The following is a 26,615-nucleotide window of genomic DNA, read 5'->3' as shown; positions in this document are numbered from 1 at the left end:
CAAGTGCAAAACACTAGCCCCTGATGGAAAGGAATAGGACACAGGCGTGTCCCCCCCATCCCCCCGCCTGCTTCTTCCCATGGCTCCAGGCTGCCCTTTAATGTTTGAAAGCCCTCTCAAGGGGCCTGTAAGGAACCATCTCGAGAAGATGGCCCTGCCAGTTTCAGGCGAGCTAGCCCAGTTGTCTTGCCAAACGCTCCACGATCTGGGATTGTTCACACAAGGAGCTTAACCTGGCCTTTGGGAAGATCGAACCTCTTCATTTGCCCAGCAGGCAAAGATGGGCTCATTTTAACCGCGGTTAATTTAGGGGCAGCTTGGGGGCAGACTCAGCCGGTCTGGTATGCCCGTCCTGCAGGGTCATGTACAAATCCAGAGTCCGTTCATTCAATCGCCGAGGGAAGCACGCCGGTCCGTGTTCTTGCAGGGTGAGAGAGGCGAGCTTTTATTTACCCTTTATTCTCGCGGATAAGCCGACCCTCGGCTTTTTAATCAAAATATCATGAAAGACGTGCCACCCGCAGATAGGCCGACCCGCCCTGTGGGAAGATGTGTCACTGTGCAGGGTTCGTGGTTTTCTCGGCTGGGACATACTTGGAACATGAGTAAATCTCCGTTCGCATGAATAATTTGAAAGGATGTGACTTAGTGGCGAGGCCAGGGTGGAAATGAAGGATGATTTCAGAGTTTTCCTTTTTTTTTAAGGGGGAAATTGAATCCGTACCCACCAAGCTGTCCTTCCAGTTAGCTGAGCTGGTGCTCTCGGGAAAGGAACACGGGTTACAACGCTGAGGTTAAAGCTACTCTGAGATCAAAGGCCGTTTGGTGCTGAGCACTTCTTTTTAAGATAGGTCAGCTGTTTATTAATTTCGGTTGGGCAGATCAGATAAGTTTCTCTCCGAGGCCGGATCGGAAGGGAGTTTCCCGTGCAGTCTAAAAAGCAGGAAGGTCGGAAAAGGCCTCTCCCACTGGAGACCCAAAGAAGGGGAAGTTGATAATTTTAAATAAAATGACCGTCGGATCTTTCTGTTTGTTGTAGTTGAGTTTCTTTCTTTACCGTCCAAGGCCCTTGGCAGCTGCCTGAAGGCTCAAGCCGTTGAGCGGCGTCTGAGAATAAATAATTCAGGCGCGCAAATGTAAGACGGGCGATGAATATGAGTTGGCCGTTTTAGGGCCCCCCCTTCTGCTTAATAAACGTATGCGCAGAGGAATACCCCCGGGGTTTGCTGCAGGAAAGCTTTGCAGCACGGCTCCCCAGGGGAATGGGGCGAGTAATGCACAGCTTTTAGGAAACGCGGGGTTGCACTTTCACCCTTTGCAACAGTGATCTTCCAAGGGGGGGGCATGACAATCCATTGGGGTGTGGGGAAGAAAATATTAGAATGCCTGTTTAAATTGTTATGGTTGATCGCACAGTCAGTCAGAGGTTTGGACTGGATTTGGCGTTTCTGTCCACCTATCAAGACCCGGGAGAGGCAGATGTTGTTTGATGGGGTTCCAGGTATCCTCGCAGGATGGAAGCTGTTCCAAGTAAAGCTGCCTTTTGCAATGGGCTGACGGTGATTTGTCAATGCCGATGGTCTTCCATCCTCCAGATGTTTTGGGATTGCACCCAAGACGCCTATAACTATTGGTACTCTCTCTGCTTTCTTTTTATTTTATTATTTATTTTATCAAATTTCTCCCCCGCCCATCTCCCCCCAATGGGGGACTCTGGGCGACTTCCAAAAACATTAAAACCATAAATATACATAAAATAGAGAATACATCTAAAATTTAAAAACTTTTGCCATAGTTGTTCTTCTATTTGCAGGTCTCTGAATTTTCTCCAGTTCTTTCTCTTATCTTCTGCTATCTCCAGGTATTGCAATGTCCACTATCCAGATCATCATCATCATCATCATTAAAACTTGCATGCCACCTGACTCTCATCAACTCTGGGCGGCTCACCACAATCAAACAAAAAAAAATCCCAGTAAAATCAATAAAACATAAAAGAGAAAGATAACCAATGTATTTATCTCATCCTTCTTTAATTTTCATTTTGGGGTGTGTGCTTTATAATGTGCCTCATGCCTTTGTACACTAATACATGTGTACAATAAGTAAATAAATAAACATACATACGCTGGGGTGCATTATCACAGGGTTTTTTGGGTTTTTTTACTGATAAGGGTCTGTGATCAAAAAGGTTTGGAGACCACTGAGCTAGAGAACTTCACCATGAAAAGTCCACACTTCAGTGGTGTTTTAAGAGTGAACAGACCTGTTTTGCTCGTATCTCCCCCCGCCCCACCTAGTGTGAAAAAAGGGCCAAAAATGTGTCCTCATGCGCCCTGAGGACCATGGGGGTGGATTACATGTGGCCTCTAAGTGCGCCATTGACTCCTTCAGATTGCTCCGTGGCTTAATGCAAGACAAACAACAGATGTTAGATTCTTCTCCTTGTTTGCTTTGCCAGCAGACGTTATCTCTGAGATAATTGGTTGGAGGAACATCCCAATATTGGGCAGTTTTCAAAGAAAAAAGGAGGTGGGGGTAGCCTTGTCCTCTGTTTCATACCCCACATTTTATCTCTCTTCCCAAAACAGCAGCATCAGATTTTACCCAACAGGCTGAGCTGAACCACTGGCTGGCTCACAAGAAGTCCAAGAGCCTTGCTAAGTCTTTATGGAAGAATGTAGGAAGGTGAATGAATGGATGAATGAATGAATGAATGAATGAATGAATGAATGAATGAATGAATGAATGAATGAATGCCTTTCAACAACTGCGTGATTTAAGAAGTAGCACCAAATAGAAAAACAAGATTCAAGTCCTCTTGAGTTGAGTTTCTCTTGGCCCCACACCTAAGGGACTTCTTGGCCCCTTCACCTGGCCTGGCCAGCCTGTCTCTCTCTGTCCTCTCTTTCCAAGACAGTCAGGTTCACCATCCCATTGCTCTGCACCGACAGTGTGAGCATGAATCCTCCCAGGCCGGCTCTTATCAACCCCTTGCCAGAGAGCATTTGAAAAGAGGCCAGTATTTGCTAAGGCATGCAAATACCGGTCAGGCTGTCAGTTGCCGACCCTATTTAAAAGGGATGAGCATAAGCTTTGGGTTCTACTGTCCCCCACTTTTCTAATCACACCAAGAATGGTTTGCACCCAGAGACGTGTGTAGAGGCCACAGCGATGGCGGGTGGGCCGTGGCGTCCTAGTGCAAAAGATGTCATTTAGATGACAGACTAATGCAAATGTATATTTGGCAACATTGATTAGATGACTGTGATCCCCAGGATTTCACTTAGTCCTCCCCCCAACCTCTCATTGCTTTCATTTTTCAAGAATTGGAGTGAGAAATCTAGGAACGTTAACTGGGGGCAGGGGGATCATTTAAAATAAACCAAATTGAAGTCACAGGCTTTGCTTGGCCTTCTTAAGAGAGAATAGAGAGATATCAGTGAGAGATTCAGGGTGGTTTAGTGGTGAAGCCCCACAGCTATAGTTCCTCCCTCTAAGCCCAACCTACCTCAAAGGGTTGTTGTGGGGAAAAGGGGTTTCCAGACCTAATTTTGGGTACCTGGTTTCCTCTCACAAAGAGGGCGCAAGTCATCATTTTCTCTCTCTCTGTGTACATGTCTGTATCTTTATGCATAAAAGCCCATTGTTCTTCCTGTGATGACTATTATAATAATATTAACTGATATTTATTATTTCCGTTATTACTTTTCTTCCCAGAAGAGGCCAGAGTAATTACACGATGATGATGACAAACTTAAATAAACTTAGCGAACTTAAATAAACTTAAATCTGGAGGGGGGAAAAAAAAAGTCTGCATAAAGCTGTAAAACCGAGCGTGCCTAAAAACAATGCGTTCGCTTTGCAAATCCTTCCACTTGTCAGAGGGGAATCTGAAGAATGCTGCCCTCTTGAAACAACAGTCATACCAAAAATATGACGAGGGTCCATGTCACCAAGTCAGGCAAAGGGAGGAGACGTTGAAAGGGGACCGCAGAGGAATCAGATCAGCGCGCCTTGCCGTCTGGTACAAGGCTCCCCACGGCGGTTAATCGGATGCTCTGGGTACGCCGCGAAGAACACCCCCAAAGGCTTTTTCTTATTTGACATCTATCATGATTGGCATTGACAGACAGAATTATGCTCCATGAACTAGGCCAGTGTTGTCCAGACTTGGCCACTTTAAGATGAGTGGACTTCAACTCCCAGAATTCCCCAGCCAGCATGAGTTGAAGTCCACTCATCTTAAAGTGGCCAAGTCTGGACAACACTGAACTAGGCAAATTCCCCATTCAAGCTTTTTTTCTACCCGCTGTGATTGCTTTTCCCAGCGGTTAATTCCATTTTTGCAAATGGCTTCAGATTCAGAGAGAGCTCGTGTGGAAATGACTTTATCAATGACTTCCCACGGAGCTGGGAAGGGTCCTTGGCCCCCGGTTACACTGAGTATCCTCCAGGGGTCTGGACTTCAATTCCCAGAATTCCCTAGCCAGCTGAGAATCCTGGAAACTGAAATCCCCATATTGGGAAGATGTCCAGACTGGGCTTTTCCTGGATCTCTCTTATTCTGAGATCCTGCCAGCCCTGGGGATCTTTCTGCCCCAGAGCTGCAGCATCATCTGGGCTGAGATCTGCATCTGACTGAGCCCCAGAACATCCTTATTTGATTTGCACGATTGATTAAAATGAATATCCTGCCAGATGGCTCACCGGGAGCATGTCGTTATGGTTAAAACAGACGCAGCAATAATGTGATGGAGTTAAAATACGAAGAGTGGTTAAAAAGATCAAAGGCGGGGGGGGGGAAAACAAACAGGGACATAAGATTCCCCCCCCCCCCAGTTTTTTAGATTAAAATTGCACTCCTTTGAATTTCTTTCTTTTAAGTCTGGGAGTTCCTGTTATCCAGTTGCTATCTATAGCAGGAAAAATCCTGACATTTGTCATTCCAAAAGTTGATAAAGAGTGAGATAAATATTCCACTACATAAATTATGTGGACTAGCACCTTTGGCTGACTCCCCAAAGCTAAGCAAGGTCAACCCTACTTGGCATTTGGATGGGACACCACCAGGTAATCCCAGGGCTAGAATTAGACTAGACTACATTGTTGGAAAAAAAAAACATTCAAAAGAAGACAGTAGCAAACCATTTCCATATTGTTCCCAAGAAAATTGCATGGATACGTAATTAGTTTAGTTTGCACTGCAGTTTTACCTTTTCAGTCTGAATTTTAACCTTCTGTAGTTTTTAACCTGTATATTTTTTCTAAGATTTTATAGTTTTTCACGTGCAGTGCCGCCTAGAGTCACTCGTACGGTGAGATGAGTGGTATATATAAATTTGTTCAATAAATAAATACGTTAATGCCAGGAGTTGAACACAACTCAAAGGAATCCTTCCTTTCATTTTTCTAGCAAAATAATTTAAGGTTACAAACAATGCTGATTTTCATATTTTCCCTTGTTAGCCCACCAGTTGTGGCCCTTCGGTTTCTTCCAAGGATTTTACTATATATTAAGGCTGCAAATTTGAATTCAAAGAAAGCGCTTTCATTGATGTATGTTTATTGAACCAATTTATATGGGCAAATATAAATTTCTAACCAGCAAACAAAGATAAAAACACGATACATAAGCCTGATCAATTAAAAGACCAGGTTGAGTCCTATATTTAAAAAAAAAGTCTTGGGGTCGATGGGACATGCACATAGCCCCTGTCTGCAACTTCTTAAAACTTAACTTCTCCCAGACCGCACAATGTCCTCTGCCAGGTGATTTGGAGAAAAGCTGCGGTTGGTTGTAGCTACTCTGAAACATCTTTTCCACACTGAATCCAGAGCACAGCCCAGCACTTCTGTCCATGAAAATTAACGCAAGCAGTTTAATTAAAACAACAGGAAAATCCTCCAGGATTTTTCAGCAACTGATTGGGTCTTTGGCAACTGAAATGTTTAGCAATATTCCACTTTAGCATTTGTTGCCTATTACTTAAACACATCGTTCTAGAATAATTTATAGGAACACTTGATGTAAAAAAAGGAAGAAAAAGAAATCTGCTTTAGAAGGTTGGCATTTGCAGCAATTCCAGCAGAATCACACCCCACACACACTTGCACGCAGGAAAAAAGAAGGAAGGATTGCTGTTGAGTGATATTATCGATCACGTCCACGGGGTGCAAAAATGTCCAGGCCACATTGCCGCAGACAACAAACGAAATTCTGGAAACTGGAAGAGATGGCCCAAGGGCTGAGCGTTCGTCTGCCTCTGGGCTTCTAGGATACTGAGTTCAAAGGGGAAAAGCAAGTCCCTGGCAAGCCCCTCATCCCGTCATCTTCTACTGCCGGTCCCAACGGGCTCTGTGATGGGGGAAGGAAGAAAATAGAGGGCAGTGCAGAGAAGGCAAGAGCTGATCGCCCCGCTGAGCCTTTGGAGAAGAGCCAGCTGGCCCCATGGCGTTCCCGGGGCCTGGAGCGCTGCCTTGAAATCCAGGCCAGGCTGTCAGGAAATGGGCACGGCTGGAGAATCCAATATAGAAGGCGGCAGTCGGAGAGGAAGGCGATGTCCCCAGGGTCCTCCAGGGAGCCAGGAATCTCGGTAGAGACAATAATGCTGAGGCCGGGGGGGGGGGGGCTGCAGCTCAGCCCACCCTCCCGAACACCTGCACACAATGCGGGTGGCCTTTTCAGCACCCCGAGCACCTTGAGAACCCCGTGGCAGAACGAGGGCGAGCGAGCAGTGCCGTTTTCAGAAAGAATCATAATACGTTCCTTTCTCCAATCCACAAATCTAGCCAGGTCATCAATTAGCTTTCTGCAGTCTGGTGGAACAGATAGAACTTGAGGGTCCCTGGTGTCACGGTGAAGGTGCAAGGGGACCCTGGTTCTCGTGCCCCTTCCGCCACAGAGCTTTGTGGGAGACACGGGGTCAGTCCCTCCCTGTCAGATGAAGAGTCAAGGTGGTCAAGGGCTGGAGCAGGAGCAGAGGACCCGGGTTCTAATCCATCCTCAGCCATGGAAGCCTCCTAGGGGGACGTTGGGTCAGTCTCGCTCTGTTAAACTATCTCACAGGATTGCTGTAGGGCTAGAGGGAAGGAGGATCTTTTTGTAAACCCTCCCGAACTTTTGGAAAATAGCCGGAGGTGCTGGTGATGGCGATGGATCGATAGTATGAGTTTCCCTTTTTTAAATTTATTTTTTTACTGGAATGTATAAAAGTGAAAGTATAACAAATGGAAGGAAAGATAAGAGAAAGGAAAAAGAAAAAAAGACAGAAAAAAGAAAAAACTATTTTTTCTCATTTTCCATTTTTTATACTTCCATTGTATTCAAACATTCCAATAAAAAATAGAGAGTACGAATTTCCCCAGGCAGAGGCCAAAGAAACTCCATCTGTCTTCACTGACTTTTTTTTTTTTTTAGCTCCCTCAGATCCTTTGGAAAGAGAACTGACAATGTGGTTTTCCTGTGGGAAGATTGTGCACGGCACATTTCAAGTTGCCAGACCTCTAAAAGGAAGTGGCAGAGGTGGAACGTTTGCAGAAATGTGCGGCCGAAATGATCACGGGGCAAAAATAGCACCCCATTCAAAGGCTGTCCAGCCTCCTGAACGCATCCAGGGAAGAGGATCCCATTCAGAATCGTGGGTTCCGCTCTCTCATGGCTCATAGCATTTGAATGCATTTCTTCCCCTCCAGTTGGAATCCGCCTCCTATTTTGCCCACCCTTAACTCACAATTGCTGATGCCACTGTTAAGTCATGCGCACAACACCCACACCCCAAATATTTTCCTTTGAGACATGCTGGACTTCAACGTCCCTCGTCCTGAGCCACCAGGACCGAATCCATGCGTCATCTGTAAAACATTTCCCTGGTACCTTTGTCTGGATTCTGTTCCCCGGCGCGGCCCTTCCCAATTCACTGCTACCTCTGACTGAGCCAATCTTCCTGCCTCGCCTCTCTGCAGGCTGCCCTGTTCTCTGCCGATCCTCCCAGGATAATTCTCTTTGTCTTTCTAAGGCTCCTGGGAGGCGGAGTGAGGTTAATGCGAGAACACCCAGTAAACCGTATTTTGGATGGGGTTCAAACAACGTGGTTGATTAGAAGCGTGCAAAAGCATTCTGACCTGGACGTCTCGGGCTATGAAACAGGCTGCTTGGGCTTTTGAATGGCCCGTTCTGAGTTCAGAGCATTTCTGTAACATGGGGAGTAGCCCATGGTGAGGTTCTTCCAGCCCATTTTGGGGTCAGACTACTTCTGGGGCACTTGGAATCTCTCTTTCCAAGGTCAAAATGGCCACTTCATGGCTGGATATTCGTTGATGGATCCTTCTATGCCCCCTTATATTAATGTAGGTTAAGATGAGGCCAGGTAGCATCTGGGCCAGCCTACTGGGTGGACTACCTTTTTCAGACCGTGGACCTGGTTAGTTTTAAAAAAAAAATCTCAGAAAACCTGATCAAGAGGCAAAGCTCTCCCTACAGTCTCTTGCAGAACCTAGTTAGAAAGACCCTAGAACAGTGTTTCTCAACCTTGACAACTTTAAGATGGGTGGACTTCAACTCCCAGAATTCCCCAGCCAGCATGCTTTAAGATGGGTGGATTTCCTCCCAGAATTCCCCAGCCAGCATGCTTTAAGATGGGTGGATTTCCTCCCAGAATTCCCCAGCCAGCATACTTTAAGATGGGTGGATTTCCTCCCAGAATTCCCCAGCCAGCATGCTTTAAGATGGGTGGATTTCCTCCCAGAATTCCCCAGCCAGCATGCTGGCTAGGGAATTCTGGGAGTTGAGGTCCACCTATCTCAAAGTTGCAGAGTTTAAGAAACACTGCCCTAAATCAAGTCATCACCTTAAACCATAATAAGGTGTATTTCTTTGGGCGAACCATGCGACAAGAACCCAATGGCTGTGTTTGGTCAACTTAGGTTTAAGGTTTTGTCTGCTGAACCGAGCCATTGAGTGGAACAGGGTCCAAAGCCCAACTGTCCAGCTGCCACGCCGCCCTGTTCGTTGGTAGCTGGAGCAAAAAAGGAAATTCTACAGGAAGTCAGGGGCGTAATTAGCAATTTGGTCTCAGGTCAGTGAGCAAGAATAGACTGGGAAGAAGGGCAAGTGATGTCAAGTGGATTATGAATCATTGTTGTACAAAATGCATAATTGACCCCATTTGGGCAATGACATCATGACACCCGGAAGGTCATCATGGCTTCTTTGGATCCTGTGAGAGGAGGGGCCCCAATATTTCCAGTTGGTGGTGTTGGATTGACATGGCTTGATTTGACTCATCATCTCCACCAGCTTTTCCGTTGTTGGAGCCCTCTGGGTATGTTGGCCATGCTCTTGAGTGGAAAAACGTTCAGCCCAGCCCATCTGGGTGGCAGATCGAGGCAGCCTGCCCACCAAACAGCTTGGCTAAGGTGGCCACCTTCGCATTTGAGGGTTGCCCTGAGCAATAGAAGAACTGTGAAATGCATGTGTGAGCCATGAAATAAATTTTGCTAAAAGCCTCTGGCCTGAGCATTAAATGATACTGATGATGCATTACCAATCTGCACGCATCAAGGACTGCTCTGAGACGCTGTCCATCCCTCCCCTCTGAATTATTCAAACAATTCTTGGCTTCTCCGGGCAACGTGAATGCACCGATAAGGAGGCCCCGCCAAAGCGATGGACCGCTTTCATGTGAAATCAGCAACCAGATGCATTGGGCGGATCCCTTCCTCGGCTGATGAGAGAGAAAGTCAGTGGGAGGGCATTGATCAAGTGAGTTCACCCACTTTCCCCAAACTGAGTCTCGCTCGGGGACATCCGTGGAGGGAGGAGGTGAAAAGTCGAGATGCTGCTGCGATCACGCGATCAAAACTCTCCTCTTTAATGCGAGGCACATTAATGCAGCTGGTGAGAAGTGAGGCGGCGGCGTGTGTTGAAGGAAACATAGGCTCATTCAAACTAAGTCAGGGGTTGGTACCCTCGGTGCCCGCTCACCTTGCCGGACTTTTTCAAATCCTCTTTTATAAGATGCTGCTGGCTTGTCGCAAAGTCAGAGGACCCATTTCTAGCATCGTCATTTATCTGTAGCACTTGGGTGCCCGTGAAGGTCCCCCTGACTGTCTTGGGGAACTATTTTCCCTTGGAGCGTGGTTGCTGTTGTTTTTTTAGTTGCCTTTGCTGTGCCCACTATGGCAAGCCTGTCTGTGAGTGTGCCCACTACACCCCCCCCCCCCCAACAGTCTCGTGTGCTCCAGCCTCCAAGGTCTATGTTGTGGTTACCGTGTTTACTTTGCTCCAAGTTCTGTGTTGACAGTTTATTCAACAAACTCTGCTTTAACCATGGCTTAGTGTGATGAGCAAGCCACGCAGGGCTCCAGGGGGATAGATCTATTGCAGGCTGGACTGTACCCATTGGACTTTCTCGGAGAACATTTGGCAATTCAGTAGGAGCTCTCTTGCAGTAGGAATTTTCTTGGGTCGTGCTTTCTGATCATTCTTCCCTCTCGCTGGAGCAAGCTTGGATGTGACTGAGCAATCCCTATTATTGGGGAAATGCTTATTAGACATGGGGCTTGTGGCACCGTCATCCCAAAGTCAATTTCCTGTCTGTCAGATGTCTGTGAGACAGACGACCATCTGGCTCTTAAAACAAAAAAGAGAACAGGGGCCCTGTGATGCTGCTTTGGCACAAGATTAGGGCGAGCCTTTTGAAGGACTTATCTCGTTCTTTGCACAGAAAACCAGCCACCAAAATTAACAAGGGCTTCTGGTGACTCAGCCATTTATTTCCCATTATCAGCCCTTGCACAGAGAACAGGAGCTGGTAAAGCTTTGTGTACTAATGAGCTCTTTGGGCCCTGGGATTGTGTCATTCTGAGGTGTGTTGGCTTGGAAAAAACAGCGGGATACGATCTCCAAGCTGAAAAGGCAGACAGCTTCCCCAGTAACCTTGGCCTGGGTATGCGTGTTTGGGCCAGGCTCAAAGAAGAGGTGTGGATCCTGCAAAGAAAGGTCTGCTTTATCATTTGTACTACGAGCCGTATTTTCCCCATGTACAGTGTTCCCAGGGCTCCCAGGCACTGGCCTCTCTTCATATTGGTGAGCTAACCTGTTAAAGACCTGAAGAAAAAACAATGTTATGAGGACCACACTGATGACGCTTCCGGATTCATTCTTCTCGGAGAGTAGTGAGTGATCTGAACCTGGAGGAGGGACCTACAGGAGTATCAAGAGAGAAGAAGCTGGGATGTTGGTGGGAAAAGAAAAGCAGAAAAGGAGAAGGACCATGGCTGGAAGGGTTGATCTGGTCCTCTCCTGACGTGTTGGATTTCACCACCCAAAAATCCTAGGCAGAATTCAGGCTGCTGTGAATTTATTTGTTCCATGTCTAGCCTGGCTTTCCTTCAGGAGCTGAATGTGGAATACCCTCTCCCCCCTCCTTTTATTTTTCCCCACTACAAGAAGTTTGTGAGGTCAGTTGAGTTGGGGGGGGGACTGGGCCAGAGTCCCCCAGAAAGCTTCTGTGGCTTGGAGGGAACTAGAACCTCTCTCTCCCAGGTCCTCCCCCAACACCTTAACCACACTGCCTAATCAACTTAATCCGAAAGCATTATTTTAAGAATTTGTTAGATTTATATCTGGACTTTCTTCCACGTGTTCATGATGCCATTTCCTCTTCCTATTTTTCCCACAACAGTATAATATAGGCTGGACAGAGAGAGAGAAAGACTGATGCAGAGTCATTCGGTCAGCTTCCGTAGCTGACAAGGCATTTGAACTGGAGTCTCCTGGATACCAGTCCACCACCTTAACCACTACCCCATTTTGGCTCTCAAGAAGTCACCGACCTGGGCCCTTCCCTCCTTCAGACACACGTCTTGCTCTGCACATGTGAAGGACTCTGGTTAATGTAACAGGAAACAGGTTACTTCAACCCTGGACATTTCCTCTTACAAAATGCAGAGGAAGCATGTAACCACAATGCTCTTATAGGTCATCATGATACATTATCCTGCATAATACTTCTTATCACTGGCGTTCATTTTCTGCTTTTGTGGGAAAACGTGCTCCAGTGAAATGGCGTCTGTGAATCCTCAACCAACTCAGATCATGGGATCAGGTCATTTCAGCCTTTTGAACGTAGGTGAGACACAACCCAATGTACTTTCCTCCATTCTGGTGTCTACCAGATACATTGGTCCAATTCCCAGGATCCCTGGTGGCCAGGCTGCCAAGGAGTTCTGGGGGTTTATTAGTATTATCTTAGATGTAACACTGCTCTTTGAAACCAAGTTTATCAACACATCTGAAAGCCTCTGGTTGGGAACACTGATCTAAAAGCAGCAAATGCCTTCTCTTGGTACGTGTTATTTCTGGAGTCCAGGGAAAGCAAAAATTGTTCAATGTCTAGCCTGGCTTTGTGAGAGATGGCGGGGAGGCTGGGAACATAATGGAAGGGAGATTAGACATGGACAAGAGATAGGAGGAGAGCCTGTAAGCAGCCTATCTCCTAAACATCAACTCAGCGCAGGTCGCGAGAAACCCAGGAAGAAGCTTTTCCAGTCCTTCAAAGAAACTCCGTCTTAATCAGCTTACTAGAGAGGGGGCTGAGAAATGCCCTGTACAGCTTCCAAGATTCTGTATTTACCCCAGACTAGCTTTAAAGAGACTTTACGGACATCTGTGGGGTTCCTGCTTCCTTGAGCTTGCTGAGATGTGTGGGGTTTGACAGTCTTCTTCTGTGACATCTTCCTTTCTTCTCTCCCTGCGTTCCTTCCAGATTCAGACAGGAAATGCCCAGGAGTAGACTGTGTCAACATTTCACAGTCACGCAGAGTGGTGGGAACCAGACAGGAACCATTCTGGGACACCCTGCTCAAATGCTTTTCAGAAAATACATCTCAATCTTCCTCCCTTGTTCTCCCCCCAGTTCTGAGCTGTGTATCAACAGGCCAAATTTAGAGAGGAACCTCTGTCTTGACCACACTGGTATGATAATAAAAGAAAAGTTGATTCCTTTACACCCTCGCTCATAATTAGACCTGACCCAACCAGCCACACCTCCCCCCCGAAAAAAAGACATTCTTTGGTTGAGGCAAAGGATGTGCTCAGTTGAAGCCTCGTCTGAAAAGACCCTAGCAGTCATTCAGTCTGTGCAGCGTTAAACCCTGTAGCTTCTTTCTAGAGATATTGTAAAGAGTGCAGGTGTTGAATGAGGATGCTGGCCCCCAACTTGGGAGACCGACTTTGGATGAGCCCAAGAGCGTGACGTGGCTGCATAAAAGGGAAATGCAGTCTTAAGCTGTATAGCAGAAGTGTGTTTTCTAAATCACAGGAAATAATTGTCCCATTTTTTTCCTGCACTGGCCAGATCTTCAAGCGCTGCGTCCATTTCTGGATGTTATCATTTAACCGGGGGGTAGGGGAGACTAGTGCAAAGAAGGCCGGTAAGAACGATCCTCTTCCAAAGAGGGTTTTGCGATGGGGGGGCACAAAACAGCTTTGAGGGGAAGGAGAGGCAAAACTATTCCCCTAATTTCCTCCTGTGGAACATCTTTCTCCATCATCCCAAACTGAGTGGAGATCTGGGGGTCCCATTTAAAGAACCTTTTCTTCCTTCTTCTCCCTGGTTCTTCTCCATTTGCGATGGAGTCTTGTAGGGCAAAGCCACCAAGGCAGATCTCTGGATTTAGATTATTCTGGTTGAGGGAAGGCGTATTATTTCCTTTAGGCTGTTCCTCCCATTTTAAATTGTCTTCCTTCAAACCCAACGTTGTTACTCTTTTTGTAAGAGAGGAAGAGAAACGGTGTTCAGGTTGACCTGATCTTCCTCCTCCATGATTGTGGAAACATCTTGGGTGACCTTTTGAGAGTCTTCTGCCCTATCAACCGTGGCCAAGAGATATTTATGATAGAATTTCCTGGCACCTTTAGGTCAACCTGAGGTTTGGCAGGAGATCGTCTCCCATTCTTTGAAGGGTCCCAAGCGTTCGGAAAGGGAGGGCATCATTCACCCTGACTTCCATTCAAAGCTATTTAAAGGCCATGTAGCACATAAAGCTTTTCTGGCTCTTGCGACAATGGGTGCCGTGTTATTGCACAAGGAGTCACTGCTTTATTGTTTCTTTGCCAGTCGATTTTGACTGTCCATTTGAAAAAGAATAAAAACAAGTTGTGCCATGTTAAAGAGTAAGGAGGTTAGGACTTACGCATGGGGGTGATCCGAACTCAGTTTTCTTCTCTGAGATGGCTCAAATCAAGAGGGCCCAGGTGACTGCTGGGGTATCTGCTTCCTATGCAGCAAATCCCAGGATCAATCTCCAATTACTGCAAGGTTAAGAGACTTACGGACCTCCAGATGTTTCTGAATTTCCACCAATAGTGAGGCACAGTAGAAACTGCAGACTCCCAACATCTGGAGAACTACAGCCTGGCTTGGTTTAGTCACCAGGCCTGGAGATTTCAAAGAGCTACCCTTGGTCGGGAGAGAAAATGCTCAGCTGCACGCTCCCCACTTCTTCACCTCACTGGATTCCTCCAGGTACGGCTGAGAATTCTGGGAATTGAACACACCTGGAGGAGGTGAGGCAGGATCAGACTGGTCTGGCCGTAGGAGACATCTTTGTGATAGGACCAAGCTCAGCGGTGGGCTGCGTCCAGAAGCTCACGTGTAAAACTTCCAACAAAATTGACCATTTATCCCTTGAGTGAAAAACTCAACTCTGTAACTCTGCGGAGCTATTACTACTCATGATAAACAGCACTGGGACAGGAAGCGAGCAGAGATGTGGCCTGTCTGGGAAATGTTCTGTTGCCCTAAATGGAATGAAACTGGGTTTAGACTTACTTAATTGACTTTCAAATGCTGCAAACAAAGTGATGTTTTTAAACTATCGTGGTTATTCCGTATAATTGGATGTGCCTACATAACCTGTTTAACCAGGTCAAGTATATGAATACATTCATGCAACATGCTGAGTTGGTTAGCATTAACCTGGGTTAAGGTTTCGTGTGGCTCAGTGTATTGACAGAACCCCATAATTTAGGGCAGGGGTCCTCAACCTTGGCGACTTGAAGATGTGTGGACCTTAACTCCCAGAATTCCCCAGCCAGCCAGCCATGCTGGCTGGGGAATTCTGGGAGTTAAGGTCCACACATCTTCAAGTCGCCAAGGTTGAGGAACCTTGGTTTAGGGTACACTGTATAGAGCGTAGTGTGAACATGGGTTCATTCAGTACCCAGATCAGACATATAATCGGCCACAGCCACCGTATTTGTGCCTGTTGCATGCCCAGGAGCTAAAATATTTCTACAAAAATATCTGGTTGGCCAAAAAAAAAAATCACTAAGGGCGCCTTTATGGCATAATTAGAAATGTAAACGCTTCCAGTAATTTTGCTACGACAGAAAAAGGAAGCATTCTTTTCCCCTATTTTTTTCTGAGAAAAACGGGTTTTGTTTTGGCTGTTTCTTGTTTGTTTGTTTTTGAGAAAAGGAAATATCTGCAATAACATCTTTTGTAGTTGCAATTAGCATACTTCTTCCAAATCGGTGATGTGGAAGGGAGAATTGAGTATGTCAGGAGAAACTTAAAAATAAATAGAAATAAGGGGTAGTGGAGGGTTCTTGAATATGGGTTGAATACAAAGGGAGAATCACTATGAAAGAAACTTACTGTGGGCCACATCAAAAGAACGAATGAGGATTTGGATCGGTGTTTTTCAACCTTGGCAGCTTTAAAATGTGTGGACTTCTGGCTGGGGAATTCTGGGAGTAGAAATCCACACATCTTAAAGTTGCCAAGGTTGAAAAACACTGACATAGATGAAAGAAAAGTGAATGGGTCAAAAGGAATGCGAACATTGAGAAAAAGTTGAGTTTGGATCGAACTGATGAAAGGGAAAGGGAAAGCTTAAAAAAAGGAATAACAGGGTATGAAGTGGCTATCAAGGTGCTGGGAACAAACATTCCAGCAATGCGGAGAAATAGCATATTTTTAGCCATTTCTCCTTTTCTTATTTCATGCCTTTATTTTCTTTGGCTTCCTAAATCTTACTCTGTTTCTGCATTTGCTTATAAAATTGGGTTTGGTGTACTGTATAGAACTGAAAAGTATAATTTATTCAGATAAGGAACATGTACTTCTTGTTGGACTTTAAATGTTTTCTTGTTTGCTAGAAATAGAAGTCATATTCTAAGGATCATAGCATCTCTTGTCTTGTTTAGAAGCAAGCCATTTTTTCTCAAAAAGAGATGAATCTCGCAAGGTTGTATTAAAGCCAGAAACATAACGCATCTTGCAAAGATACACAAAACACTAATTTTTTGAGGTGGGGGGGGAGGACAGAATAAACCCTCAAGGTTCAGAATGGCTATTTTGCCAAATGAAACTTCATCTGATCTGCTTGATTTTCAGACTCTGAACTATTAAATCACTTTCGACTGTTTCTATTCTTCATCTTCTTAAAAATTATTGTTTTTTGCCTGTATTCAAACAAGGGTTACATTTTCACATGGGTTAGTTTACTGCTTGATTTGCTGTATACCCAAACACAGACCAATTTCTTTTGCATCTTTGTTATTTTATATCCAAGTTTAAAAATGTGCTGAAAGTCCCCAGTTCTCAAAGCATAATTCTAAATTCCCCACTCAAGAGCAAGTCTGATTAGATATTTTCGGTATATAATTTTTTTTATTAAAGATTGTGATTACAGTAGTGAAAACTAATACAAACTAAACTTAAAGAAAGAAAGGAGAATAGAAAGGAAAAATAAACAGTGCAAAGAGAAAAAAAATATAATAAAGAAAAAAAATGTCTAAAACAAGCGACTTCCAACCTTCATCACAACAAATATAAACAAATTTTATAACTGTTCACCCTCTATAAGGTTATAAACAGATATTTCTTCATCCCATATCCCATCTCTTATCTTGAAGTAAATCCATAAAACATCAACTTTTCAATCCTGGTGTCAGTAAAAAGTCTGTAGAGGGTTACCAGAACTTTGCAAAAAAAGGTTTTATTTTAACCTTGATCAAATAAACCCACTTTATGTTCCTTCCTTTCACTTCTAACAGTCTTAATCTTTAGTTCATTCAAATATTGTTGTAGGATTTGATTTCTCTTCAATTCGTCTTTATCTCATCAGACAGATTTCCTCAAGGGTTTAACAGGCCTCCTTTGTAGATCCAATAAGATCCAATAAGATCCAATAAGAAAACATCTTCTGGGTCATTCTCTTGGTTTGTCATTTGTATCTCCCCTTTAATTTTTATAATTTCAGCCAGTTTCTTTCGTATATCCAGTAAAGCGTCCTTTTCTGAATCATTCTCTCGGCCTGTCATTTGTAGTTCTGTTTTCGGTATTTTCTCTATCATGTCAGATAAAGATCTCCTTTAATATTCCTGATGTTATAATGTTTTGGATTTTTTTACTAACCAACACCAAAAGCAGGCTTGTATTTCCCCCCCCCCTTCTACTTAGAATCTTTAGTCCCCTCTAGTTTCCAGTTTCTAAAATCATAAAGTCGCTTATCTTTGTTATGACTTGCAATATCCTAAAATAGCCAAAATAAGTCTGGTTCCCACGAGAAGCTATTTATTTTTTATAGATAATTCCAAAATCTTATAGTAAAAGTCAATACTGTATTCCAAATTTAACTGGACTCTTAGTCTGTTTATAACTTTCTTAGATCAGAATCTTATTTGCCTTTTTGCTGTTTATTTCAAATTCTTTAAGTTCTTAAGTTTATAATTAATTTTCCTTCTGTTCAGAGTTGAAGCTAAACTCACCCGGCCACTTTTCAAACGTGTCGCTCCGAAGATCTCTAATAGCTTTAAGATGATTAATAGGCAACTTCCGAAAGCAATTAGAAAGTGAGGTTTGCAAACTTAGTGTCCTTTAAAAGGCACAGCCGCGGTTGTGAGCAAGAGGGCTAACCCGTCGTCTCTTGGCACGCAAACCCGTGGAAAACCACTGTTCTGCAGTCTCGTCACGAGGAACAGCCGTCTGGAGCACATATGGATGATCTCCTGTCCTCTCCTTATCCAGGGAGGTTCTGGAGGACCGGTCTACTCACTGGGTCTTTGGTCCTTGTTGAGGTTCTTGGTTCTGCTTTCACGGAGATGTTTTCAGTTTGCCATACCTCCCCTGGAAGTCAGGACTGATTAGATGTATTTTTCTTGGTACCAGTATTTGAATCCTGGGTACCCGAAAGGATTTGTTTTTATTTTTATTTTGTATGTGTGTGCGTAATCCATTCTACAACCAGTTTTAGTGATGGATGGTACAGAAATGTTAGGGAGGAGGAAAGGACCCATTCCCAGAAAAATGAAAATCAAATTGAAGGCTACATACTTTCAAATGTTACATTCAAGGAAACTGAATGTTACTTGGAAATGTATTAAAATTTGCAAATATTTCAGGCATAGCACATGTTTTCCTTGCATTATTTAGAGTTTTAAAAATAAGAGATATGGATGCTGAAAATACTTGTATACTATGTTTCGCACCCCTAAAGAACTGAATGCATAAGGTTATGTGGTAGGGGTGAATGTGAAGATTTGTCTGAGAAGGGGGAAAAAAAAAACCCTAAAGCATTGGATTAAAAGCGGCTTCATTGGATTTTATTGCTTGCTTACGTTGCCAGGGTTAATTGTAAAATGATGTCTGTTTGAATGTTAGCTGGTAAATTCTTAGTGGACTAATAGAGCAGATTTTCCACCAATCCTTGAGATGAAATACTTGCCTGTCAGTGGGGTTCACATGACCAAAGGCGTAGCCTCCAAACCACGGTGCCTTGGTCACTCCCCGAGGTTTTGACAGGGGCTTGGGGCTGCCCTTGAAGACTGTTCAAGAATCAGCAAAAATTGCCTTGTGAATTTTTTTTATTTTTATAAATAAATTTCTCTAGTCAGATTTTGGACCACGGGGAGGTGGTTGAAAGATCAGAATAGGAGCTGTTTGCTTCGAATCTCGTTTCTACTCTTACTTGGAGAGAAAGAAAAAAATGGGGGGGGGAATAATACAGCTTATCTTCGTCTGAGGTTCTTCGATACACCCCAATACCAAAATAGCCATGGTTGTGGCTAGTAATGAAGGTGATATACTCTATCTGAGTACCATAGATGCCAATTCCAGGGTTCCCTATTTAAGAGGACTAGATCAGCCATAGCTAGACTGAGTTTGCACTCGTGCTGAGAACATTCTTGTTCTGCTTGCTGTTTGCTGCCCTCCAAAAATTAGCAATTGATATTCTTTTGGACTCCGACGTACTCTTTTCTCAATTTTCACTAGGATTTCAATGGCTTCACTGTTTGTTTCTGGACACTCCAGAAGGTAGGCTGTATGGCTGAAAGGTGGTCATGGAATTGTGGATCTAGATCGGTGTTTTTCAAACTTGGCCACTTTAAGATGTGTGGACTTCAATTCCCAGAATTTCCCAGCCAGCAGGCTGGCTGGGGAATTCTGGGAGTTGAAGTCCACACATCTTAAAGTGGCCAAGTTTGAAAAATATGCTGGCTGGGGAATTCTGGGAATTGAAGTTTGAAAAACACTGATCTAGATCAATCCTCTGCAACATGCAGGAGAACCAATCAAAAAATCCTTGAGACATGATTCTCCAGCTCCTTCTAAAAATCTTCGGCGATAGGAAACCCACAACTGGCAGGCAGACTGTTCCACGGTTGGACAGATCTTACCACCTGGAAGTTTTTTCCTTACCTTTAAATGAAATCTAGATAGTTGCCATTTAAATCCATTACTCCTGATTCCCCTGTCCTTCCATCAGAAGCTTTTCTGAGATGGAAAAAATCAGGAAAGTTGCCCAGGGAGAAAGGTGTGCCTCAGGAAATCACCGCCCTCCCCCTCAAGCCCCCAACCATCCAGTCAGCTCCAAAACACCCAAGAGGAATTGAAAAGAAATCCTCAAGCACCCCGAGAACAAGGTAGAAAAACGGAAGCCCCTTTTGCTGGAGACGAAAATCTCTGAGAAGCAGGAAGGGCAAAATGTAGGCAAAATGGGACTATGGAAAGCCAAGGAAGAGAAACATTTGCACGGGTCTAGTTTCTTTTCCACCAAGCTATTTTTAGCCCTGCCACTGGGCAATTAAAAAGGACTTTTTTCTGAGGGGCAGGGTGTGATTCAGATCAAGGAAGTAATGTGGAGAAAGGGCGTGAATCCCTTCCCAGGCACCGCTGCCCTCCCCTCCCCGCAGATGCTTGAAACGAGCTTTTTTCGGGGGGGGGGACCATCTGCTTTGAACCTTAAGGCCTCGTCCATGCAGAGGTGAAGCGTCAGGACCTGCTGAGGGTTTGGGTTCTGCCCCGTTCTTTTCCTGTCTGGCAGCTTCTGTCTCGTTTCCTGCTCGAGGCAAGCTGGCTTTTCCGTCTCTCTCGCCCTCGAAAGCTTGTGCGCATTTTCCAGGCCTGGCCGGAAACCTGAAATCTGTTCGTAGGGAAACGCTGGAGCAGAGCAGAAAACCTCGGTGTGCTTGTCCATGCGCTCCTCTCTCACAAATGTGTGAGAAGTTGGCCGGGTTTTGTGTTTCCTCGTTGCGTCAGCTCCGTTCTCCATGGGAGAATGAAGTTGGACCAACTCTGAGAACGAGGAGAGGGTGGTTCATCCCTTCGCTCCAGTTCCAGCGTCTGGGAAGGTTTTCCAGGATGGGCGACACAACGTCTGCCACGGTCGACTTTTCTCCCTGAGAGGCAAGCGGATGGCATGCCACAACGTCTCCAGGCTTCAAGGCTTTGGAAAGGTGCTCTTAGATGGGACAGGTGTCTCAGAGACCCCCAGCCCTTTTAGGGTAGCAGCCCCTGTTTGGAATGTGGCGTTTTTTAGTCATTTTTGGGAGGAGGAGGAGGAGGAAGCACAAATGAGCAAGTCGAAGGAGAAAAGAAAAAAAAAATACAATAGTGGATACAGAAATAGAATATGAGTATGTGGACAAAGGAAATACCGAGTTTGCACAGCGAGTGCTCAGTTTATTGTGGATGAGAAAGTAACCATAAAAAACAAAATGCATTAACTTATTTTAACAAGGTGAGAAAGGATTTGAATCTCTGAGTTCAGTGCCCAAATCTCCACTCTGTGTCATTAAAGAATGCAAAAAAAGAAAACAAAAACTACTGAGAACATTATAGATAAATGTTAGTTTCTAACCGCTCCTTTGTTGTACTCCGACTGATGGATAATGTTGGAACGCTGCAAATTTATTTATTTATTTATTTATTAAATTTTTCAACCACCCATCTCCAGCCCCACCGTTACAGCCATTTTGTGAGTGTGCTCAAAATTGCAGGTAGACCCCCAAATTCAAGATAAGACTTCATGGAAAACATCATGTGGTTTCTTGGCAGGGTTACTTATTTATTACAATAATACTCTAATAAGCTCCAAAGATTCAGGGTGGTTTCCAGGTGTTACAGAAATAGTTTGCCTTCTTCCTGGATGTTTTTTCAGACCTGGGATCTCTGCGTGGTCTCCCATCCCACTGCCAACCAGGCCTAAAGAACTTACTGAAAGAGGATTCCCGGAACGGAAAGGGGTATTTGATTGGACGGTGTTCTTGTCCATCCACCCAAGGGCTTTGAGTGGCAGGTCAGAGAGCCGGTGCAAGGACCAGAGCGAGATTTTTAAAAAACAGGAAGCCAACTGCACTTTTAAGGGGCTGTGATTTCATTTAGAATAGCCTCCCCATTTAAAGGGAAGAGGGGAGGCGAGATCTGGATGCAGGAATTACAGCCCCAAATATAAAGGAGTTAGGAGGCACACCCCTCCCCTATATCCTGTCTTGCTGCAGTGAACCCGCAGGTCGGTTGAGTTGAGAGAGTATCTGGCCCACGGTCAGCTGGTGAGCCTCCATGGCTAAAGATGGACTAGTTCAGTGTTTTTCAACCTTGGCGGCTCTAAGATGTGTGGACTTCAACTCCCAGAATTCCGTTAGAAATTATTTAGAAATTATTTAGAAATAATTATTTAGAAATTATTTAGTTCTATAATTTCTAACGGAAATTATTTAATATATTAGAACTATTAGAAAAGTTCGTTTTCAAATTCCGTTTCACGTTTTTCTGTTCCAATTACCCCCTTGTCTTTATTAAATCTCTCTTGGAGTTGTGCACATGGAAACCACTGAAAACCGAAGTCCGCGCATCTTAAAGTCGCCAAGGCTGAGAAACGCTGCTTACTGATTCCTGCCCCGTCCCCTTTACTCTCAAGAGATTTCCAATTCTCTGGAAAGGCCCCTCGGGCGAAATGAAACTTGTCTCAGCATTCAATCAGGAAGGGTCCCCTGGGAAAGCGGGGGGCATGGGGGAGACAGCCAGCCCTCTCGCTATTTGCAGGTTGGCTATGGGGCTGTCAGCTTTTCCCAGCCCCCCTTCGGACCCTGCCCAGCTCTCCGCCTGTGGCACCCTGCATTTCCCTTCCCCGCTATGAATAGAGCCTTGTCACCCAGGGGCTAATCGGAGGAAGTGCCCAGAAGGGAAATGACCGGGGACGGGCTGTGGCTGCAACCATGGGAAGGCTCCGGCGGAGGAGGAAGCGATGGGACAGAACAGGGTTCCTCCCCCTTTTGTGTCCCCACTCCACTTTGGCCTGAAAGAGCCAACAAATCTCTTGAACCGCCTGGCTGGCACGGCGGTACATCCTGCAGACACCCCTCGGCTCTCCCGTTCTTCGGCCAGCGGCAGTCAAGGCCTTCCTGGCCCGGGAACCCAGTGCCGGCCGCGTTAAACGGGCATTGGGCATTGAGGCCGGGCATGAGATCCAGGTCGCCATCTTTTGGGCATCAGTAAAAGCTGTTCAACAGCAGGAGAGAACCGTCTTGAGAGATGGCAGCTAGATCAGTGTTTCTCAAGCTCAGCCACTTGAAGAGGGGTGGACTTCAACTCCCAGAATCCCCCAGCTAGCACATGCTGGCTGGGGGATTCTGGGAGTTGAAGTCCACCCCTCTTCAAGTGGCTGAGCTTGAAGTTTGGCAATCCAGGGTGGAAAAGCAAAGCACGTTTTGCTGGGTTACGACGCACCAAAAATGAAGGACGTGCGAGAGGGGAAGGTTGGGAGCGGCTGAACCTGAATTTGAGATGGGGAATTGTACGCCACGCCATATGGACTTTCTTTGGAGCATCCCAAAGCATCATTACTTGCCTCCCTAGCCTCTACCCGCTTGGCACATTATCAGCAACAGGCTTTTCCTCTTTCAGATGCCACTCAGAAATCTGAGGCCGGGCATGAGATCCAGGTCGCCATCTTTTGGGCATCAGTAAAAGCTGTTCAACAGCAGGAGAGAACCGTCTTGAGAGGTGGCAGCTAGATCAGTGTTTCTCAAGCTCAGCCACTTGAAGAGGGGTGGACTCCAACTCCCAGAATCCCCCAGCTAGCACATGCTGGCTGGGGGATTCTGGGAGTTGAAGTCCACCCCTCTTCAAGTGGCTGAGCTTGAGAAACACTGAACTAGATGCCCTCTGAGATCCTTCCTCTCCACGGTTCTGTGCATGCTTGCAGGGGTAAAGCTGTGCCCCCTTTCTGCTTCTGTCCGAATGAAGAAAGCAGCGTCGTAGCGCATCGCCGTGAGGTCTGCTTCTTTGGGTTGATGCCACGGCACACACAGAGAAGCAGGGGAGGCTTATACCGTGATCCCACACTGCTGGTTGCGTCGCTCTGATACACACACACACACACACATACTGCAGAAGCTCCAGCACCCAGGCCTGGGGCAGCTGGATAGACGCTTTGCAGGCAACTCGCTACCTTTTGCTGCTCCGTTGCTCAGTGCCTAGCGATTCTTTGTACCCGGACCGACGGCATTTCGGCAGGGTCTCCGTGGCTCCCGTTGGGGTGATCCGTTGGGGTGACCCGCCAGTTTCTTGCTTTGTCGCCTTCAGGTTCTTCCAGCCTTGCAGACTTCTGCATGCCTAAAATATTATTTGGAATATTTTCGCTCTCGCGGTCATGTTTTTTTCCCATGTTTCCATTGGTTTTGTCGTATGTTTTAATTGTAGGCTTTATTGTACGCCACCCAGAGTCACCTTGCTTGAGATGGGTGGCCCTATAAATTTGACGAAGAAAGAAACGAATAAGCTTTGTTAGGGCTTCCAAATAGCTGGGTTGAAAACCAGATTTTATAATGCTTATCCTACGAAACCTTAACAGCGATGTTGTTATAGCTATGTTGTGTATTCTTTTTCTTGTGTTTTGCAGAGTGAAGACTATGACTCGTCCAGTCATAGTTATAAAATGGGTTAAAGCTATAAAAATCAGCTGGGCCTGATCAGCCGCAGGAAGGCAGGACATGTTCTTGGTCCCCAACATTCGTGGACTGGTCCCCATGTGGATAGGCACGAGGCCCTGTGGCTGGCTGGTGCCCGGAGATCAGGACGATGGGCACCATTCTGCTCCTTCTCTGTTTGTGAATGTGTGTGAACGATGAACGTCTGAATAGGACCGCCGAGATGGTCAGGATCCAATTTAGCTGGGAGAGTTAAAGCTTCAGCATCTGCATTTCACTTGGGTTATTTGATGGATGGACTGATTGATTGTGGCAATCGGCCCGGGTGGGCACTTCGGTCTGCCCACCAAATTTAATACCTGATGGGCAGTTTAATGCCAGTTTAATACCTGGTGTGAACACAGGGCATGAGAAAGGCTGGGGCTGGCTTCTGCCAACACACTTAATTTGATTCCTGAATGACCCCGTTTTCTGGATTCACATGTTATCGTGATCTCTAAACCCATGGGGCTGGGTTCGTCCAACCGTTAACGCTGACCCATGAGGAGCATGCTTGTGGACACAGTTGTGCAAGGTCTCGACCTGATTTGGTTAAGGGAGTTGTGTGAACGCAACCAGTGGGAACCAGTGAACTGCCTGGGGGTGATTTGGGGGCTATAATCATATCAACCATAGAACAGACACACACCTCCTTATTCTGTTCCTGTATGGAGTACAGTTTTATGCAAAAATGCTAGGCTGTGGAAATCAACCTCAAACTTTAGCTCAGTGTTTCTCAACCTCAGCAACTTGAAGATGTGTGGACTTCAGCTCCCAGAATTCCCCAGCCAGCCATGCTGGCTGGGGAATTCTGGGAGCTGAAGTCCACACCTTCAAGTTGCTGAGGTTGAGAAACACTGCTCTACCCAACATGCAAAGCTTGGGAAGTTTTAACCATGATTAGTTTTGGAAACCTTTAAATATTGTGTGAGCCCCCCCAACCCCACCCCATTCGGTCCCTTCATACTCCCAAATGCAGCAAGGGGGGGTTGATTTAGTCAGCCGGTTTAAGGACAGCGTGTGAACGCAGCCCCTATATGCTAGTCCTCGTGGATGCAAAGGCATCCGTGGGATTGAAGTCTTGAGTCAAAGCAGTGAACGCAGTGTGTGGGTGTCGCTGCTGTGCCTGTACAAAAGGGGTGGAGCTTGCACACACCCGCGCCCTTTCCCACTACACGGACGCCTCTCTCGCACGACGCCGACGTCCTGCAGGCCAGATCTGTGGGTCTGTAAGAACGGTCAAGGCATCCGGGGTGCTGCGAAGGGGATCGAAGCAAACCGGAGAACCTCACGTTGGGGAAAAGGGTTGGGGCTGGGCTGGGGTGCATTTGGGACAGCAGGGACCTCTTTCCAACCCCGCTCTGTCTCTTGGGGGGGTTCTTAGGAGTTGCTGCGGCTTCTGCCTCTCCTTCACCCAGCCCGACCGCCGAGAACATCACTATGGCTCCTCCTTCAGCCACGATCACAGCACCGATCAACACGACCGCCACGAAGCTCCCTGCAACACCGGGGACGCTGAGTAGTCACAACCTTACAACCCTGCCGGCCTCCCCCGCCCCACTTTCTCTGACTCTGACGGGGTCGTCAAAGATGCCTACAGTGGGGGCCTCTTTAAGCACCACCCGTCCTTTGCTCACGGGGCACGGAGCCCTGACCACCACCATCACCACCGTTGCAGACAAAGCGACCTCATGGACACCAGCGCCGGTGCCTCCCACAAACGCCTCCTCTCCAGGGGGGGCTGCTTCCAAAGGCCTCACCTCTGCCAGCGGGCCGTCCACGTTGAGCCTTTCCCCCACCTCGCCTCTCCCCTTGAGGCCTGTCACGTCCACAGGTATGTTCCCAGTCTCTGGATTATACATCCCCTAATCCCTAGGCGGGCATGCGAAGGATTAGGGTATTTAAGCCCGGGGGGTTGGCATAAAGGTAGACTCTCCTTCCAATGGAATTCAACTCTTGGGGACTTCACTGGCAGCCCCGTGTCAATTCTGGGGCAGTGAAACGGAAAGGATTTGTCCCCCTTGTCTTCCTGGTGGTCTCCCATCCATGAATGAACTAGATCTGACTCGTCTAGCTTTTCAGATTCAGCCACAGCCAGCCGGGGGTCCTTCACATTCAAGAAATATTTAAGAATCTCTATTTCCGAGATGGTCAGAAGCATTGCATCTGTCCTCCTCTTGCCCATAGACCCATAAGTTGGAGGAGGTGGGGAAGCTTCACAAAGAAAGCTGATGCAAAGCACCGTCGATTGTTTGGGGAGGGAGTGGGGGACACCATTTTTCATTGCTCCCCTAAGAAGATATAAGTGTGCCTGTGTTACAAACACCGTTCCTTATTTGCTAGATTTCTACTT

General features: G+C 46.1%; 1 protein-coding gene across 3 annotated transcripts in view; it reads left to right on the top strand.

Moving 5' to 3' along the window:
- The window catches only part of PODXL (podocalyxin like), a 64,355-nt gene that overhangs the window by 14,273 nt on the left and 23,467 nt on the right, over window positions 1–26,615 (top strand). For all 3 annotated transcript variants that reach the window (XM_088141424.1, XM_088141423.1, XM_088141422.1), the window contains exon 2: window positions 25,647–26,096. In XM_088141424.1, the coding sequence (XP_087997550.1) occupies window positions 25,647–26,096 (450 nt within the window). The remainder of the gene's footprint in view (window positions 1–25,646; window positions 26,097–26,615) is intronic.

Source organism: Python bivittatus, unplaced genomic scaffold (genome assembly GCF_059951505.1).
Source record: "Python bivittatus isolate LINGU-HERP-01145 unplaced genomic scaffold, Pbiv_v1 ctg000330_np1212, whole genome shotgun sequence".
Taxonomy (NCBI): domain Eukaryota; kingdom Metazoa; phylum Chordata; class Lepidosauria; order Squamata; family Pythonidae; genus Python; species Python bivittatus.
Note: the sequence above shows the minus strand (reverse complement) of the source record. Positions and strands in the feature narration are given on the sequence as shown.